This window comes from Pelodiscus sinensis, chromosome 3, assembly GCF_052426305.1.
Source record: "Pelodiscus sinensis isolate ZL-2025 chromosome 3, ASM5242630v1, whole genome shotgun sequence".
Lineage (NCBI taxonomy): Eukaryota > Metazoa > Chordata > Testudines > Trionychidae > Pelodiscus > Pelodiscus sinensis.
In genome coordinates, this window is record NC_143054.1 from 5,714,843 (window position 1) to 5,734,240 (window position 19,398).

Sequence of the window (19,398 nt, forward strand, 5' to 3'; positions counted from 1 at the left end):
TTCCACTGAATTTATGGAGTTACACTGAGGTAAAAACCAAACAATCAGAAAGTGGAATCAGAACTTTCATTTTCCTCTCCCCATTTGCTTCCATTTCACCTCATGCCCCCCAAATCAGAGAAAAGTGCCAGTTTCCTTGACAGCGAACAACAGAACAATTCAATGGTGTGATATTTAACCACATGCATTCTGTTACTATGGTAACTGGAAATTCCGAGCGAGATGCTCGAGCATGTGGGATCCTCTTCAGGAAGAGTTGCACATTATGATCATACCAGGAGCAGCCTCTTCTCTGCTCCCCTCCCCCACACAAATGCAATGAGAAACAAAAGAAGTTGCCTCTTGCTTTTGAAACTGGACTGAGATGAGCACAGAACCGGGCACTAGGAGTTCCAGAGAGCTAATTCCAGCCTTTTCGTACCTTGGGCAAATGACTTATCTGTGTCGTAAATCCCTATCTGCAAAACGGACATAGTGACGCTTTCTATCTCTCTCGCTGGGTCTGTTCTATTCTTGCAAACTCATCAGGGCTGAAACTCCCCTGTTACATATTTGTACAGTATCTCACACAATTGGGGTACGCCTACACCACAAGACAAAGTCAAATTAAGCTACGCAACTTTAGCTACCTTAATTGCGTAGCTGAAGTTGAAGTTGATTAACTCGGCTTTAGGTGCTGTCTACACAGCAGGAAGTCGAAGGACGAACACCCTTCCTCCGACTTCCCTCACTCCTCGTGAAATGAGGGTTACAGAAGTCGGAATAAGGAGCCTGTCATTTCAAAATAATTTCAAAATAACGGGCTCGCTGTGTAGACACACACTCTGTTAATAAGCGTGCAGTATAGACATAGCCTAGGGTTGCTGTCTCAGGTGAGGCACTGAGGTATCAAAATTATTGATAACTAATTATTTTACAATTCATTCGCTTTTAAAGCCAACCTACAATCTACTGCACCATACAATCATACACAACAACACAGATGGAACACCAGATTTTTTTCATTAGCAAGCTGTAATCCTTTATTATATTTGCTTCATTTTTCAGATCTAACCCATCACCTATTTTAGTTCAGAAAATGCCTGTGATGTGCTTTATCATAGTGCTGGAAGCCAAACTAAATCATCTTATATTTATATACTTTTTGACCCAGTAGAAATAAATCTCCCAGGTTATAAAATAATGTTTTTGCTAAAATTGTTTCAGGAAATAGGCACTGCAGGTAATCATATATATTGCTGTGAATGGGGAACTCAGAGATTAAGATCCCCATCCCGAGCAAAGACATCAAAGTACGACTAGTATCATTAACATAACTCCTAGAATACTTTCTAGAGATCAAAGCCCCATTCATGCTTAAATCTAGCAAGTTCATCAGATCAGACAATAAGCGTAAAGTGCAGCTTGTAGTTCCATCACACACACCTTATTTATTCCTATTAAAATGCACTGGGACAAACATTCAAAAATCTCTCCTAAAATTAACCAGCCCAAGATTGCGCGAATGCCTATTTAAGTGCACAGATTGGCCAAAGTGCATTTCTAGCTGTGCTACTAGGCACAATTTCAGAAACCACTCTGTGAAATCAAAAAATGTCACAGGCTGAATGCACAAAATGCTGTACCTTGACTGGTGCACACATTTCTGAGCAATGATGCTGCAGATATTATTCTCCTGCTGGAACGCTGCGACACTGCACAATGCAGAATTTGCATAGAATGTTCTCCGCAGAATTTTATTTTTGCCATGCAGAAACTGGGATTTCAACCCAAATGCTTCCTTTTTTCCAGGTTTGCCTCTTTCAGAGATATGAGTTATGTGCACACATAACATCTTTTATGTGTATTGTAAGGTTTTTGGGTCACACTGCTGTAGCAGGAGGAGGTCAGTGAGCTAGTGGAGTTGCACAGTAGTGTGCAGTGGGCAGTTAGCATGTGGAAGGAAGACCAGGGTAGAGTATGTGCACACACAAGAACACTCCACCTGAAACTCCATTCCTAGAGCATCTGATCCTAGTGGTGCTGCCCTTCATTTTATATTCTCTCCCAGCCTGAACCTGCCACCCTCCCCCACTCCAACCTGCCACTGCATCCCCCCAGCAACCCCACTTATGCCTGGCATGGGGGTGGGCATATCACCTCTGGAGATGAAGAGATATTGGCTGGCAAACTATGTACACAACCCAACCCACATATTCACAGACATTTGCCCTCACATACGCCCTACCCTCCCTTCCACCCACTATACTACAACTAGACTCCTCTAGCACACTAATCCCCTCCTACAACAGTGGCATGACCCAAAAAAACCTTAAAATACACACAGAAACTTGAACTTGGACAAGACATGACAGACACACATGAGGATGTTACAGTCCTCTTAGGCCAGATCGTTACAATTCTTTTGTAGAGCATACTTTTGTATAATGACTTTTGTTTCAATTAAATATTTAATTTACCAGAAACTGACACTAGCTGTCAACAAAGATACATCAAATTCTCTTTTAATATGCCTAGTAAGGAATCTATTTGTCAAAAAACATTTCCTGAGCCTTTTTGTTATCTGTGTCATTAACAGACATACTTGCTGACAGGTATTTTGAAATCAGTTACCACAATAATTGGAACTGGCACAATTAGATTGTGTTCTTTTGATAACTAAAATATGTAGAACTTTACAGATTTTTTACTTTTTTTGGGTGCTTTACTCTAAGGCTGTGTCGACATTGGCAAGATTTTGTGCAAAAGCAGCCACTTTTGAGCAAAAACTTGCCGCCTGTCTACACTGGCCGCGCGTTCTTGCGCAAGAACACTGATGTTCTTGCGCAAGAGGCCAGTGTAGACAGGCAACATGAATTTCTTGCACAATAAAGCCCGATGGTTAAAATGGCCATTGGAGCTTTCTTGCGCAAGAGAGCGTCTACAGTGGCACGGATGCTTTTGCGCAAAAGCACATCTCTTCGCAAAAGCACATGCCAGTGTAGATGCTCTCTTGTGCAAATACTTTAATGCAAAAACTCTCGCGTTAAAAGTATTTGCGCAAAATCTTGCCAATGTAGACGTAGCCTACGTTTCTAGCAAAAACATCACACAAGGTTGGTGCAGTGGCATGAGCAAAGATTATTTTTGAATCCTAATAGGACAGGAAACCCCAGTGCCCCCAAGTCCACAATAACCATTGGGGTTCTTGTTTAGATACTGTTGATGGTAATCTTCAGCGTAATAGAACTCAGGAGCCTCGCGGATTTCTGTTGTGATGGTGCCAAAGCCCTTCTCCGTCAGTACCTGTTAAGACACGATACAGAATTCCATTAGTGGTTTGTTTGCTTCTGGGTGCTGAGAAACAGACCTGATAATAAAATGACATATTCAAGAGGTGCCATTGATTTCCACTGACACTTGTACAATAGTTTCAGAACAGCCTTGATTTTATCTGGTAGACTAGAAAGCCAGCCTGCTTTACCGGTGCTTTTAGATTATTCAGGCGGCAAACACTTCAAGGTATCAGAGTGAGTCTGCACCGAGCAGTGAGTGTGTTTTATCTTTCTTCTGACTGGTTACATTTCAAACGGGATGTTCTTGTTGAATGGGATCTTTCTTTGGGGAGGGGGTGCGCTTGTGACATCGAGAAGACCCAAAAGTAGATTCTTACGGTACGTCTACACTGCAATTATACATGCACAGCTGGCCCATGGCAGCTGACTTATGGGGCTTAGACTATGGGTCTGTTTAATTGTGGGGCAGATGTTCAGGTCTGGGCTGGACCCTCCCCTCGAATGTCTACACCGATTAACATGCCACATATGAATGTGCTTGAAAATCCCACCTTCATGGTGCAGATTGCTGCTCCAATTAGAGGGAAAAGTGAGCTCTAACGAGGGCTATCAACAATGAATTCTTGAAGGGGGAGCTACAGTCCTGGGGTGAAACCCTACCTAGATGTCCGCTTGGGCCAAATTTCAAAGTTCAGCTGAGCTCCACTAGAGCACAGCCAATCTGAACCTGACCCAAGCCCTCGCATGTTGGGTGGTTTTCAGACTTGAGCCAAAACAGACACGCAGTCAGATCTCTGGGTTGGGTTGCAAAGACCTAGGCACCATTTTCTTTACTTAGTTTCCTCCACAGAGCTGCTGAGGCGAATTACCACCCAGGCCTATTTCTCCTAGGCTTTGTCTACACTGTCGGCTTTTGCTGGCAGACAGTATGCAAATGAAGCTCTGATTAGCATTTTGTCATGCTTCATTTGCATAATCTATTTGAGCCGATTTTGCGCAAGGGTTTTGCATAAAAACAAGCAGGGTGGATGTTTCCTTTTTGCACAAAAACCCCTTTTTGTGCAAGATCCTTATCCCTCAGTCATAAGGATTTTGTGCAAAAAGGGGGCTTTGTGCAAAAAGGAAATGTTCACACTGCTTGTTTCTTGCGTAAAAACGGCTCAAATAGATTATGCAAATGAAGCATGACAAATTGCTAATCAGTGCTTCATTTGCATACTCACTGCCGGCAAAAGCTGGCAGTGTAGACATAGTCTTAGTAGGGTCCTTTAGCCAACCTGGGCTGGATGGCCAGTCCCTGGTCCAACCCAGCACCATGGACGGCTCCTCCAAACGTGTCACCATCATCAACAGAGCCCCAATCCTTTGGCTCAGCCTGGTGGAGACTTCCTGCCTGAGAGAGCCAGTTGCTTTTCACGTCTGACCCAAACCGCCAGTGAGGTCCGCTGCATGGCCAGCCTCTCATCCTAGCCCCACCAAAATCAAGAGGAATTTTGCTACTAAGTTTAGTGCGACCTGGATTTCACCGCTGAGGCCTTAACATTCCATTGATCCTGTTGAAAAGGAGCATCTCGAGAACGTCCAGTCAATCCAATATATCCACCCCGCAGGGTCTCTGCAGGGGAGGAGGGATTTTAGGATTGCAGTACGGTAGGATCGCACTGATTTTCAACACACGGAGACAAATGTGTTGATTTCAATGCATTTTACCAAAAGGTAATCAAGTTAAGGAAGTTACATTTAGATTAATCCACTAATTGAAAAGTTGATGCAATTTGCATTGACTATTTGATTAGTCGATAAGGGCACCTCTGCCTACTGGCTCTTGCAACATTTCAAAGGCAGAATCGCCACAGGGAGCATGGAGACAATCGGGGACTGTTTGAGTCCCCCACTGGCCCCATGTTCCCCGCACATGCTTTGCTTTTGAAATGTACAAGAGCCCCTTCCGGGTCCCTTGCTTGAGTCCCCTGCTCCCATGGTGCTTCTGCTTTTGAAATGCAGCAAGAGCTCCTCTTGCTACATTTCAAAGGCAGAAGAGCCGCCAGTTTTCCACTGCGCCCCTCCACCCCCCGACAGAGACAGTGCTGGAGGGAACTGGCTTTTAAGTCGGATCCCCCCAGCTCCGGCTCCTGCTCCCCCCCCTTGCTGCCTCTCTCTGATAAAGGCAGCAAGGGGGAGGGGGAAGCGACTAGTCGAGTCGATTATCCAATCAGCATATACTTATTGGATAGTCGACTATTCGCTTACATCCCTAAATCATCTATCATTCTCCCCATTTCACAGCAGGGGAAACTGAGGTATAGAAATAGTCTGGCACCGTTTTATAAAGAACGGTCACTAATTTGGAGTGTCTTCAGTTGCAGGTGCCAAACGTGGCAGCTAGAGTTCACTAGCAGTCAGTAAGAGCAAGGGGCATTCAGTATCTCAGTGAACAAATTGCGTTTTTCAGGACTCAGCCTGTAAGGAGCCGGAACCAAAGAAGTCACTGTGTTCGCAACTGACATAAAAATCTGAAGGTGGCAGACAATACATCTGGGCTATGTCTACACTGGCAGCTTCTTGTGCAAGAACAGCTGTTGCCTGCTGCCTACACTGCACGCGTGTTCTTGCTCAAGTAAATTTACAGTCTAGCATTGTAAAACAGGGCTTCTTCTGGAAGAGTTATTCTTCTCCCCATGAGGAATAAGCCCTCTCGCGCAAGAGCTCTTCCACAAGAGGGCAGAGTAGAGAGGCAACATGAATTTCTTGCGCAAGAAGCTCCTATGGCTAAAATGGCCATCAGAGCTTTCTTGTGCAAGTGAGCGTCTACACTGCCATGGATGCTCTTGCACAAAAGCACATCTCTTGTGCAAAAGCACATGCCAGTCTAGATGCGCTCTTGTGGAAGACTTTTTGCTCAAGAACTCTTCTGCAAAACAGTTCGTGCGCAAGAAGCTGCTAGTGTCGACGTAGCCCTGGAAGCCTCTAAAGGCAGAAATATGTAAAGCCGTGGCACTGTTCTGGAGAACGCCGTTAACTCACAGGTGTTATTTACTGGTGAATAAAATGGCCCTCAAAACAATTACAGGCAGTCCCCGGGTTACGTACAAGATAGGGACTGTAGGTTTGTTCTTAAGTTGAATTTGTATGTAAGTCGGAACTGGTACATATTGTAGGGGAAACTCTAGCCAAACATTTCTCCAGAGCTCAGTTTTATTCTCCCACACCTCACTTCCCTCCGTCCTTTATTCTCAAGCTGAGGTGTCTGCTGAGAAAAGCCGCTCCGCGTCTCCCTGGTCTGCTGGGGGGAAGCAGCTATGCAGGGTTGCCTCACCCCGTTTGTAAGTAGGGATCCGATGTAAGTCGGATCCATGTAACCCGGGGACTGGCTGTAGTTTGATTAATGTGGAAAATACAGAGGGACCCCAGAGATTCGAAGACCAAGCACTGAAACAAGTTAAGAGCTACATCTGGGTTCCATTCACAGATGCTCTGGAGTGTCTTCCCTCAAGGCTCACAACTCCATTAGGCTCAGAAAGGCATTTCAGGGCAAAGTCCAGCTCCTGTCGGAAGTGTGCACAGCTGGAAGAGAAGACCATGGCGCACAGACCGGGGCGGTGGGTGGGTGGGTGGATGGATATTTGAAATTAGACTTGGAATTGTTCAGCTCCTAGATAAATCTGAACTTCCTCAAGGACTCCTAAAAGCTTAAAGTTTTTCTTTTTACTATTAAACTGCCATGAAGTTTTTTCTATCCCATTTTTCTCTTCTAAGCAAATAGGCAAGAGCTGATGCTTTGGACCCAATTCTCCTCTGATTTATGACTTAACCGTATGCTCACTGAAGTCAATAGCAAAGCTCATGGTGACCATAATGGTGCAGGATGAGGACTTCAATCTGGGGTAGTACAGGAGTAACTATATGGAGGAAAATGAAGTTACACCAATATAAGACAGGTGTAAGAATGGCCTGACATTCCTCCAGAATCAAGCCCTGGAAGAACATATGGCCAAGTACTTATCTCACCAGACAAGCTCATGAAACCTGCTCATAAAACCTGTTGTCACCAGACAGCACCAAGGCCAACTGCTCAGCAAAAAGGACTGGCTTGTTTCCAAGATAAGAATGGCCATACTGGGTCAGATCCATGGTCCAGCTAGCTCAGCATCCTGTCTAATATATTCCGTTACCCATTCCCAGCTTCTGACAAACGGAGCCTAGGAACATTTCAGGTTTTGTACCCTGCCCATCCTGGCTAATGGCCATTGATGGACCTATCCTTCATGAACTCATCTAGTTCTTTTTTGAACCCTGTTATAGCTCTGGCCTTCCCAACATCCCCTGGCAAGGAGTTCCACAGGTTGACTGTGCACTGTGTGAAGAAAACCTTCCTTTTGATCTGGCCCCAGGCTTGCCTGGATCCAGCCCCCAACGCTTGGGGCTTCAGCTCCATGCCCCTCCCTCTGCCCGCTGAATCTGACCCACAAGCTCTGCCTGGTGGGGGGAGGAAGCGGCTCCGCACGCTGCTGCTCCCCTTGGTTAGTGCAGTAAAGCGCTGCCTAGGGGCTTTTCCCCCATACAATCTACTAACTCAGGCCCTCTAGTCTCTGATGTGCGAGGGGAATGTGGGGGAGTGTCTTTCTGCTTCTCAGCCGGGGCCATGTCAGTGAGGTGTGTTTTTATTATTATTTATTTATTTTTGCTTCTCACTTTTGCAGCCCTGACTGATTTTTCTGTGGATCAGTGGCCCCCGACCCAAAGAAGTCCCTCCCCCCCCCCCGGGATGCCACGAGAAATCAGTGCTACTAAAACACAGGAATCCCAATTCCCCATCCTAAAATTCTAAACTCGGGGGAATGAGGAGGATCCGAGGGGATAATTGCAGCTAACCTGCTGGCTCAGCATGAGACACTGCACCGGTCCCTTCCTTGCTTTCTGCTCCAGTCAACGTCTGTTGGAACGCGGGAGGGCTAAAAGGCAGGTTCTCACAGGGAACCGGCTGCTACATCTGAACTGCGCTTCTCTGGGTGATAACATTTCAAACACTAAAAAGGCGCACTCTCCGGGGAAGTAGAAACACTAACCTGTCAGAGTTGGGAGCACACATTAGAGAAAGCAGAATTTATATTTCCCCACAGACCCTGCAACAAATAACTGACAGTCTGCCTCACACAGCAGAGGAACCAAGCAGAACCTACTTTAGAAAGCATGAGTTTGTTTAGTTTCTTGCACTGAGATGTCCTGAAGAAAAAACTTTTAAAACTGCCTCCACTCCAGAAAACTTGGCACAAACTTTGATCATCACGATCATTAATTTATCTAGCCCTGTAAATGCATGTGATGCTACAACACGCCCTGAGTGCTATACCAGTACTGGATGTAACTATCTGGTAGCAGATTTCCACGTGGGAGGTTTCCATCAATCACCTGATTTCCTTGATTAGAAAATCTGTCTGGTTCAATCTTCTACCACAAGAGGGCACGCACATCGTTTTTCCTTTTTACAATTACGAACAGGCTATTCAAGGACTACAAGTGAAATAATGCGGAAACCCGAGGACCGTTCGTTACACTGCAACTTCGGTCATTAGTGAAAGATACCAACGTTGTCGTCAGAAATATGAGACATTTTTGTTTTCTGCGCTCTGCCAAGCTTCCCCTTAAATGGTTTGCTTTCAAACTGGTCAAACATTTCCTTACAATTTTACAGTGTTGGTACAGAAACTGTAATGTCACAAGGGAAGATGTGTGGAGGCATGGGGCCAGATCTTTACCTGGTGTAAAGCAGCAATGTTCCACTGACTTCAGTGCAGCTAATACAGCTCTAGACGGATTAAGATTCTGCTCTAAACAGCTCCCAGAGAGATACTGTCGCCAAGAAGTATCATTGTCAGAGGGGTAGCTGTGCTAGTCTGTAGCCACAGAGTCTACTGGAGAGAGGTCCAAACGAAAGCCTAAGGCCATATCCCCCTATGCTCACCAGGGCCACCTCAAAAGTGGGTGATGGTGGCTAGGGAGGGGGGCACGGCAGAGCCCCCAAAGTCTGCCATGATTCGGTGCAGCACCTAGCAACCTCTGCCAGCCTGGCTCTTATCCACCTCTTCAGCTGGATTCCGAGGCAGAGCGAGGGCGGAAATGCAGCCTGCCCTTCTCCCTCAGCTCTGACACTCCTTGAGGTACTTGTGACACTCCACACCGTGGTCGCAGACTGTACAGGCGGCCATCGCAGCTCCCCGCACTTGGCTCTTCTAATGTGAAGAGCGCAGTAGCTGCGGCAATCCTGGCATTTGCGACGATGAGCTAGAGTCCGGGTCACAGCTGAAGGCTGTGGCAAGGTTCTAGTGAGCAGGAACAATTCCCCTTTGTTTGATATTTGCGGTTCCTTTAGATTTTCTCCTCATTTTTGTTTACCTTTCCAGAAAGGTACTGCTACTGCTCCTGCTTAGAACATAAGAACGGCCGTACTGGGTCAGACCAAAGGTCCATCCAGCCCACAGTGGCCAGCGCCAAGTGCCCCGGAGGGGTGGACCGAATTCAATGATCAAGCAATTTGTCTCGTGCCATCCATCTCCAGCCTCTGACAAACAGAGGCCAAGGACACCATTTTATCCCCTGGCTAATAGCCTTTTATGGACCTAACCTCCATGAATTTACCTAGCTTCTCTTTAAACTCTGTTATAGTTCTAACCTTCACAGCCTTGGGGAGAAGTCTCTATAATTCAGCGGTGGGGAACATTTTTGGGGTCAGGGGCCGCTGACCCACAGAAAAATCAGTCGGGGGCTGCACACAAGTGAGAAGCAAAAGAAAAACAAAACAAAACAAAACCCTCACTGATGTGGCCCCCGACCAAGAAGGAGAAAGACACTCCCTCACATTCCCCTCGCACACCAGCGCCTAGGGGGTCCAGGCTGGTAGATTTTGTATGCTCCAGCCCCATGGGAAGACTGTGGGGGTGGGAGCTGGAGGGCCAGCACAGGCTCCCCAGTGCTGAGGGGAGCCCGGAGCCTTGGGGGTCGGAACCAGGCAAACCAGGGGCCCCTTCTGTCCCCCAGGCCTGAAATTCCCCACCCCTGTTATGATCCCATTGGTATCAAGCACTAAATTCTACCATCACTCTTCAATTCTCTGCCAGGTAGCGTTGCCACCTATGACTTTTCAAGCTTGCAGGATGACCAGAGTGACCTAAACAAATTGAAGGACTGGACCAAAAGAAATCTGATGCAGTTCAACAAGGACAAGTGCAGAGTCCTGCCCTTGGGACGGAAAAATCCCAAGCATTGGTACAGGCTGGGGACCGACTGGCTAAGCAGCAGTTCAGCAGAAAAGGACCTGGGGATTACAGTGGGTGAGAAGCTGGGTATGAGTGAACAGTGCGTCCTTGTAGCCAAGAAGGCCAACGGCAGATTGGGGTGCATTAGGAGGAGCATTGCCAGCAGATCTAGGGAAGTGATTGTTTCTCTTTATTTGGCTCTGGTGAGGCCACATCTACAGTATTGCATCCAATTCTGGGGCTCCCGTTACAGAAAGGATGTGGACACATTGGAGAGGGTCCAGCAGAGGGCAACCAAAATGATACGGGTGCTGGAGCACATGACCTATGAGAGGCTGAGGGATTTGGGCTTATTTAGTCTGCAGAAGAGAAAAGTGAGAGGGGAATTTGATAGCAGCCTCCAACTCCCTGCAGAGGGGGGGGGGTACCAAAGAGGATGGAGAGAGGCTGTTCTCAGTGGTGGCAGATAACAGAACAAGGATCAATGGTCTCAAGTTGCAGTGGGGGAGGTCTAGGTTAGATATTAGGAAAAACTAATTCCCTACGTGGGTGGGGAAGCCATGGGATGGGTTCCCTAGGGAGGGGGTGGAATCTCCATCCCTAGAGGTTTTTAAGTCCTGGCTTGACAAAGCCATGGCTGGGATGATTGAGTTGGGATTGGTCCTGCTTTGGGCAGGGGGTTGGACTTGATGACTCCTGAGGTGTCTTCCAATCCTATGATTCTGTGAGGGCTGCATCCTGCCAATATTTGTAATAAGCCCAGTGGCTATATCTTGGTTAAACAAATGGAAATTTAGAGGTTGAGGCCACTTTAAAAATGTGCCAGCAAAAAGCTTTAAAAACGATTCTATTAAAATCTTTTCATTTTCCAAGCCGAGACATTAATAAAGTCAGCAGAGTATTAATTGGTTCCAAGCATTTTGTGGCTTTTAATAAAAATGGCATCAGTGTGTGTATGATTCAGTGCACACATTAAAAGCAGCCGTACTGCATGTGCTCCGGGCCCTGTACGACTCTAACTTGTGTGTTTTGATGAGTTGATCTAAACCATTTCTGATGGAGCATGCTCCAGGCCTGACTGCTGCTGAAAATACTGAGCAATATCTTCCCTCAGATAATACCTTGTACTTCTATAGCACTATTCATCCTTGATATAAAACACTAAGGACTTGTCTACAGTTACAGCGCTGCAGTAGTGCTTAGCAAAGAGGCTATCTCCGCTGAGTGGGGGATATCCACCTCCTCAAGAGGCAATAGCTAGAAGTCCTAATGTCAGCCCAGTGTGGTCTACACCAGGAGTTCAGTCAATATAAATGCATTGCTCAAGGGTATGGACGTTCCATACTCCTGAGTTACATAGTTACACCAACGCTGAGTTCATAGTGTAGACCAGGAGGAAGGAATGAAACCTCACAATGCTCTTCTGGATGGTCTAGCAAACTAGTGGCTGTTTCAGAAGATCATCTCATCTCATCTCATCGGAAGAAGTGAGTTTTGCCCACGAATGCTCATGATCCTATTTATATATATTTGTTAGTCTCTAAGGGTACGTCTAAACTACAGGCTTTTGTCGACAGAAGTTTTGTCGACAGATGCTATCGACAACGCTTCTGTCGACAAAGCGTCTAGACTACATCCAGTTCTGTCGACAAAGCAAGCCACTTTGTCGACATGACAGTGTAGACGCAAAGGACAGTGTAGATGCAATAACGCCTTCTGTCGACAGAACTCTGTCGACAAAAGGTGTTATTTTTCGTAGCGTGAGTTTACCGCCATTGACAAAACTGCTGAGTTCTGTTGACGTTATGTCGACAGAATTCAGCAGCAATGTAGACGCAGGTATAGTTTTGTCGACAAAAGTTCACTTTTATTGACAAAACCCTGTAGTCTAGACACACCCTGAGGTGCCACGGGACTACTCATTTTTAGGTTTATCATCTGTTTGTAGGGTTTGTGCGAAGAAGGAGGCGAAGCGACATGCCTTGTGCAGTAACTGGAATTCTTCGAGATGTCTATCCCATAGGGTGCCCTCCTTCCCCTGTGTTTCAGAGTCTCTATTGTGGGGCACTGCAGTAGCAAAGGCCCAGGCAGCCCCATATAACCTTGATGCGGGGCATGAGGATGTGTATGGCACATACGATAGATGAAAGGGGAATACCTACAATCAAAGGAACAGGACAGAGCCACACAGAAGTAGAGAACTGACAGGGACAGACGTCTCAAAGAACACCAGTTACTGCACTCAGGGTATGTCTACACTACAGAGTTAGTTCGAACTAACTTAGTTTGAATTAGTTAATTCGAACTAAGCTAATTCGAACTAACGCGTCTAGAACTAAAAACTAGTTCGAATTAGCGTTTTGCTAATTCGAACTAGCATGTCCACATTGAGTGGACCCTGAACAGGGCTTAAGGATGGCCGGAAGCAGTGCCGGCAGGGCATCAGAGGAGAACTTAGAGCGTGGAGCTGCTGTCTCAGGCTAGCCGAGGGCTGCGCTTAAAGGGTCCCGACCCCCACCCCGGACAGACAATTCTCAGGGGTGCCCCGCTTGAAAACCAGTCCTGGCTTGGAGTGCCCGGAGTGCCCACACTGGGCACATCAGAGCACTCGGCCATCAGCCTGGCTGCACTTGCCGCAGGCTGCCATCTGGGGAGAGGGGGCAATTGGGGGGCTGCAGGAGAGCTTCCACCCCCAGAAGCCTGCAGAGCCAGCCCAGTCCTCCCCATTGGGGGCTCGTGCCCCATTCCTCCCTCACCTCCTTCCACTTACCCTTCCCTAGCCCCCCTTCCTGATGTACAAAATAAAGATAACGTTTCTTCCAACATTGACTCTGTCTTTATTGAACAAAACTGGGGGAGAGTGGGAAAAGGAGGTGGGAGAGGGGACGAGAAAGGCTGGGAGAGGGGAGGGCAACTAACATGATGAGGGGTTGGGAACAGGTCCCAGATGAAGAGAGGCTACAGAGAATGGGACTTTTCAGTTTAGAAAAGAGGAGACTGAGGGGGGATAGGATAGAGGTCTATAAAAGCATGAGTGGGGTGGAGAGGGTGCGTAAAGAAAAGTTCTTCATGAGTTCCCCTAAAGAAGGACTAGAGGACACCAAAGGAAAGGAATGGGTAGCAGGCTTGAAACTAGTAAGAGAAAGTTGTTGTTCTTGACAAAGCAAATAGTTAACCTGTGGAACTCCTTGCTGCAGGAGGCTGTGAAGGCTACAACTAGAACAGAGTTTAAAGGGAAGTGAGATCAAGTCATGGAGGTTGGGTCCATGGAGTAGTCTTAGCCAGGGGGTAGGAGTGGTGTCCCTGCCCAAAGTTTGTGGAAGGCTGGAGAGGGATGGCACGAGACAAATGGCTTGGTCACTGTCTTCGGTCCATCCCCTCCAGGGTCCCTAGGGTTGGCCGCTGTCGGCAGACAGGCTACTGGGTTAGATGGACCTTTGGTCTGACCCAGGACGGCCATTGTAAGCTCAGGGCTCAGGGTCGGGGGTCTCAGTGGACCCCCTTGATTTTCATGCACTCCTGCTCCTGGGTGGCCAGGCTGGCAGCTCTCCTGCCCTAGATGGCCACTTTCCTGTGCCTAGTGCGGAGATCGTGGACAAGGTCCACGATGTCTGCACTAGCCCAGGAAGGTGCCCACCTCTTGCGGTCCCGGGCAAGCTCCCGGGAGCCGCCAGCCTGGTCCCGGGAAGAGGGGGTGGGCTGGGGGGCATCGGGTGGGTGGCTCGAGCCGTGCCAGGTGCAGGGTCTGGTGGCTGGGTGCTGGCAGGCTTGCACCTGGCACGGGCACCGTAGCCAGCTCGTGCCCCTTTAAGGGGTCCGGGGTCGGGAGGGGGGCATAGAGTTTCCCTGGTGTTGGCCAGAGTGGCCACCAGGGAAACCTGGGGAGGGCTAGCCTCCCACTAGTTCGAATTAAGGGGCTACACACCCCTTAATTCGAACTAGTAAGTTCGAACTAGGCTTAATCCTCGTAAAATGAGGTTTTCCTAGTTCGAACTAAGTGCTCCGCTAGTTCGATTCAAATTCGAACTAGCGGAGCGCTAGTGTAGCGCCTATGAATGTTAGTTCGAACTAACGTCCGTTAGTTCGAACTAACATTGTAGTGTAGACATACCCTCAGTGAATAACCTCTCGGTACCTGACAAAACCAGATGGGAAAAGCCAACGGTGTATTTTTCCATCAGTAAGCAAGATGGAAAAGACAAGGCCCTAGACCAGCAGTCCCAATCTTGATATGCAATACAATACTTGACGTCCGTGTAGCAGACTGTCCAGTGTTAGGAAGCCGATAGTCAACAGTGCAAAATGTACTGAATGCCTTGACTTGCTGCTGTAGACATCGAAATGATGCCTTAGCCGCTGAAAGGAGGAAATAAAACTATTGCTTATTAAATGGACATGTTTTATGACTCATGTTAGCTACATAAATTCTTCAGCTTTCGAGTGGGGGAGAGCATTGCCCGTTGGTTACAGCATAAGAATAGGAGTCTGGATTTCTGAGTTTTGTTCCCAGCTCCACCAATGACTAATGTATGCCCTTGTCGTAGTCAATTAATCTGTATCAAATGAGAGCAGTAACACTGTAATCAGGTGGCCATTGTGTATGTGTGTCTCTTACTGAAGAGACTCCGAACTGTCAGATTTGTTTATCATAGACCTCGGGACTTCTCCTTTAGTTCTCAGTGTAGGATAGAGATGAGTTGTGCTGTTGAGACAGAGTTGATGTAAACTGATTCCAGTTTCCCCACTGTCCCCACAGCAGGAGGCCAATGGAAGAAAATGCTCCCATCAGCTTCCCTTACTCCGCACAGGAGTACTGGACTCAGACAGGGATGCCCTCTGAGTTTGATTTAGTGGGTCTTCACTAGACCAGCTAAATCAAACCCCAGAAGATCGATTGCTGCAGCATCAATCTTCCCCGACGTGAAGTCATGGTTTTAGAGGGGAGCCTGGATCTGCAAATTGAAACACAGAAGTGATGGCCAGAAACTGCAGAATTCCAATCCCACCCCAGCTCTCATGCCTAATCACTGGCTGGCTGTGGACAAGTCACTTCAATTCTGTGCGTGTTTATCCTTCTGTACAATGGGAATAATAATACTGACCTGCCTCACAGGGGCATTGTGAGGATTAATTTTCTAATGTTAGCACAGGACTTGGGACTGCTATCTGACTGTTCCTCTTTCCGGATAAGCCACACATTCCCCTAGTCTACTTTGCAATATGCCTCCTACCAAAGTCGGTAGGACAGAAGGAGGCTGGAAACATTTAATTCTACTGGGGCAAATCCAGCACAGTTCATACAGGTGCACATGTATCTCTGAGGGCCTAATTTGGTCCACTGATTTTATGACTGACTTCAACCCTTGCTGTGACAGACAAGGAGTGGAAAGATCATAATTTTATGGATACCATCTATGACCGGCTCAGCAAGGAAAAGTTACATAGTGGGATACTGGGACTCTCTGGATGACTGTACTGCTCCAATGTAATTGGGAGCCGTGGAATAACTAACAGGAGAGCAACACAATAGGTCTAGACAAGGCCACCACAGCAACTGCCTTGACATGAGGCAAACCATCTGAAGCAAATCCCGGGTAAAATGTAGGAGACTGCAACCCAGGGCCCAGTCTGAGAATGGGAGAATTGCGATTCCAGTCTGTGAGAAAGGTGGTGGCTGGCAGCCTGTGTGCTAGATCGTACTCTTTGAGGGGACGTCTACACAGCAGGGCAAAAGTCGAGTTAAGCTACGCAACTTCAGCTACGTCAATTGTGTAACTGAAGTTGAAATAGCTTACTTGGGCTTTCGGCGCTGTCTGCACAGCTGGCTGTCGAAGGAAGAGCATTCTGCCTTCGACTTCTCTTACTCCTCGTGAAATGAGGGTCACAGGAGTTGGAGTAAGAAGGCCTCCAGCTCGACATTATTTCGAAATAACGGCTTGCAGTGTAGACGCGCTCTTTGGTATTTCGGAATCATGTCAGTGATTCTGAAATAACACTTCTGTGTAGACGTACCCTGAGAGATCAGAGGAGCAGTCTAGTCTGCCACCTGCGACATTTGCTAGAACTGTGTCTCCATAGATACCCTTCTGCAAGTCTGCCAGCACCAATGCACCCTGCACGACCAGACTGTCCTGACAGAATGTCTATACCAGGCAGATTGGGCTGCACAGCAGTGGGAGAAAAGCGACCATTGGTTGCTGCTTTGCAACGTATGCCTCGTCTGGGCCATGAAGGACAGTCGGCCTGTTATCAGTGGCACACAGATCCTATAAAAAATGCACAGAACAGGGAGTTCTACTCTGGAGTAACCCCCCTGGTCTCTGTGCTGTTACAGTTGATGGAGCCTGGGAGAGTAGGACAGAATCTGACCCAGCCTTGAAAGGTTTGTGCTCCTGAATGGTTTTCTAAACATGCCACTTGCCCTGTCCTTGAGGAAACGTGGTTGCGTGAGGGAGGGCAGTAGGCGGTCTGCAAAGAGAACATTAGCAAAGAGAAAAGAGATCTCGCTCCACCCGTGTCTGGGAACTAATTAGGTGTTGAAGGAGCCATTGGGAGATGGAAATTTGGTTTGTCTAGCCAGCTTTAACCCAGCCAAACAGCCTTTTACTGTACATCCCGCATGGATAATTTATGATGGCTAAGAAAAGACATGGCCAGTTGTGACGTTTAGCAACCTCAAGCTAAAATCTATCTGCGCTTTGCAGATCACCCTTCCATTACACTAATATCCCTGCAACGAAAGGCAGCGAGGTCTAGAAGAAGCCGGCGGCAGCTGCTAGTTGCCTATGTCTGAGACCTGGCCATTCCTTTACTGTGTGACTTCGGGTATTTCACATAGCTCCTTTCTGTCTCGGTTTCTTCAGCTCTCTTCCTGCCCGTCAGCACGTCCCCTCCTCACCAGCATGGCTTCATTCTCCAGCCTCTACCCGCATACTAGGGCCTCCCTCCGGAGCAGCCGAAGGTACCTAAGAGGGGGCCTCCAGCACCAGAACCGTGGCCCCATCCCCCCACAGTGCTCCTTCCCCGAGGTCCTGCCCCACAAAGCCCCTTTCCCCCCGTCGTTGCGCTGCCCCACCCCCTAGAGGCCCTGTCCCAGCACCAGCCTTTCCCCTGAGGGCCCGCCCCCCCCAGCACCAGCCTTTCCCCTGAGGGCCCGCCCCCCCACAGTGCCTCTTCCCCTGGAAGTCTCCCCCACACACTGCCCCTCCCCCACCCTTGCACTGCCCCATCCTCTAAGGCCTTGCCCCAATGTCCCCTTTCCCCGAGCTCCACTTCCACTTTAAAAAGTGGGGGGGGGGCACCCCCTTGGCTTTCTCTGTTCCAGCACCCCTGTCTCCCATCCTCACTGGGATGGCCTCTCTCTCTGGCTGCCCCTGCCCCCCCCCTCAGCCGCCTCCCTTTGCTGGGCTGGGCTCCTGTTCCAACACCCCACCCGTTCTCTGACTATGGGCTCCGCCCCCCCACACTCCTCCACTAAGAAACTGATGAAAAATCTGCCTGACCAGCTGCAGCTGTGAATACCTGACAGTCTATAATTACAGGATCACATGTTCTGTTTCCACAGGACACCGGCTTCATTCAGTGGGCTTGTCTCAGTCACCCTGCCACACCTGGGCTCCTCCTCCCAGTCCAGTCTCCTCCCCCCCCAGCCCCTCTTCCCAGTCCAAGGTCCCGGATTTCTTCGTGGCACTTAATTCCAGCCCAGCCCTCCAGACCTTACCTGGCTTCTCATCATACCCCAGTCCCACACCCCGGCTTATCTTCCCTCTGGCCCCCATCACCCCTGTCTCCCCTTTGCCACGTTCCCCTCTTTCCTGTCTTGGTACCATCAGGGAGGTAACCCCATGCTCAGGGCAACCCTAAACCTCGGACTACCAAAAGGCAGGAATGGAAAACAAGGGTGGATGACCCACGTTTGCACTGATCTGTATACGTCTCCTGAAGCTCTGCTGGGAGACAGGATATGGGCGCAGATGATCTGCAGCCTGATCCAGCGCGGCAGCTCTTCTATTTTCATGCAAGCACCAAGAGAGAGTTTCCCTCTCCTTCCCAGCCGGGAGCAGCCCTGCTAAACCCTTTCAGCTCCGGGCTGGAGCATGCTGAATTCAGATGGACTCGAAGGAGAATTGACCGTCACATCTGGTTCATTGGAAAATTGGTTTCCCTCCCATTCACAGAAAACGCTGACTTTTCTGCAGAGGGGGTTGGGTTCTAAAGGGTGCCTCATGGAAGTTATGGTTTGGTGCCTTACGCGCCCATTCTCCTCTCTGGGCCAGGCTGTCTAGCCAGGCTAGCCCTCCCATGATGCATCATTTTCTCTCTTCTTGTTGACATGAAGGGAGTTCCTGGCCAAGGGGCATCAACACAGTTGGAGTTTCACCACCAGAAGTTTGACAAGCCCTACAGCCAAACCCCAGGGCATGGCTACTCAACTTTGGAAGTCCCGGGGGCCACAATGATACAGCACATGCTGAGGTCTGCAACGTAAGTGTGGTTCAGATACATGCAAATATATATACAAATATATGCAAATCGCTTCTTTCATACTGACGGGTATGATATAAAGATTAAGACAAGACTACCCAACATCCAGGCTCCATTTAAGTCAGTTCTGCTGATATTAATAAAATGCAATAGTGACCCGATATCCACCCACAGGACAGCACTTTTAATGAGCAATGACAGTCCAGGAATTTACCTAGTAAAATTCATCTCAACAGAAGGCCATTATATTGACTCCTTTTTTGTTTTGGCTCCCCCCAAGGCTCACATGTTGAGCCCCATGTAAATCCAAACCGCACCGTGGGCCGCGCAAACAGGCTGCAGGCCATGTGTTAAGTAGCTCTGCCCTAGTGGACACATCTTGCAAT

General features: G+C 48.3%; 1 protein-coding gene across 2 annotated transcripts in view; it reads right to left on the minus strand.

Annotated features, from left to right (window-relative positions):
- Window positions 1-995: 995 nt before the first annotated feature.
- MSRA (methionine sulfoxide reductase A) overlaps window positions 996-19,398 on the minus strand; it is a 420,629-nt gene continuing 402,226 nt past the window's right edge. For both annotated transcript variants that reach the window (XM_075923252.2, XM_075923251.2), the window contains one exon: window positions 996-3,285. In XM_075923252.2, coding sequence (XP_075779367.1) covers window positions 3,121-3,285 — 165 coding nt within the window. In that variant the 3' untranslated portion in view covers window positions 996-3,120. The remainder of the gene's footprint in view (window positions 3,286-19,398) is intronic.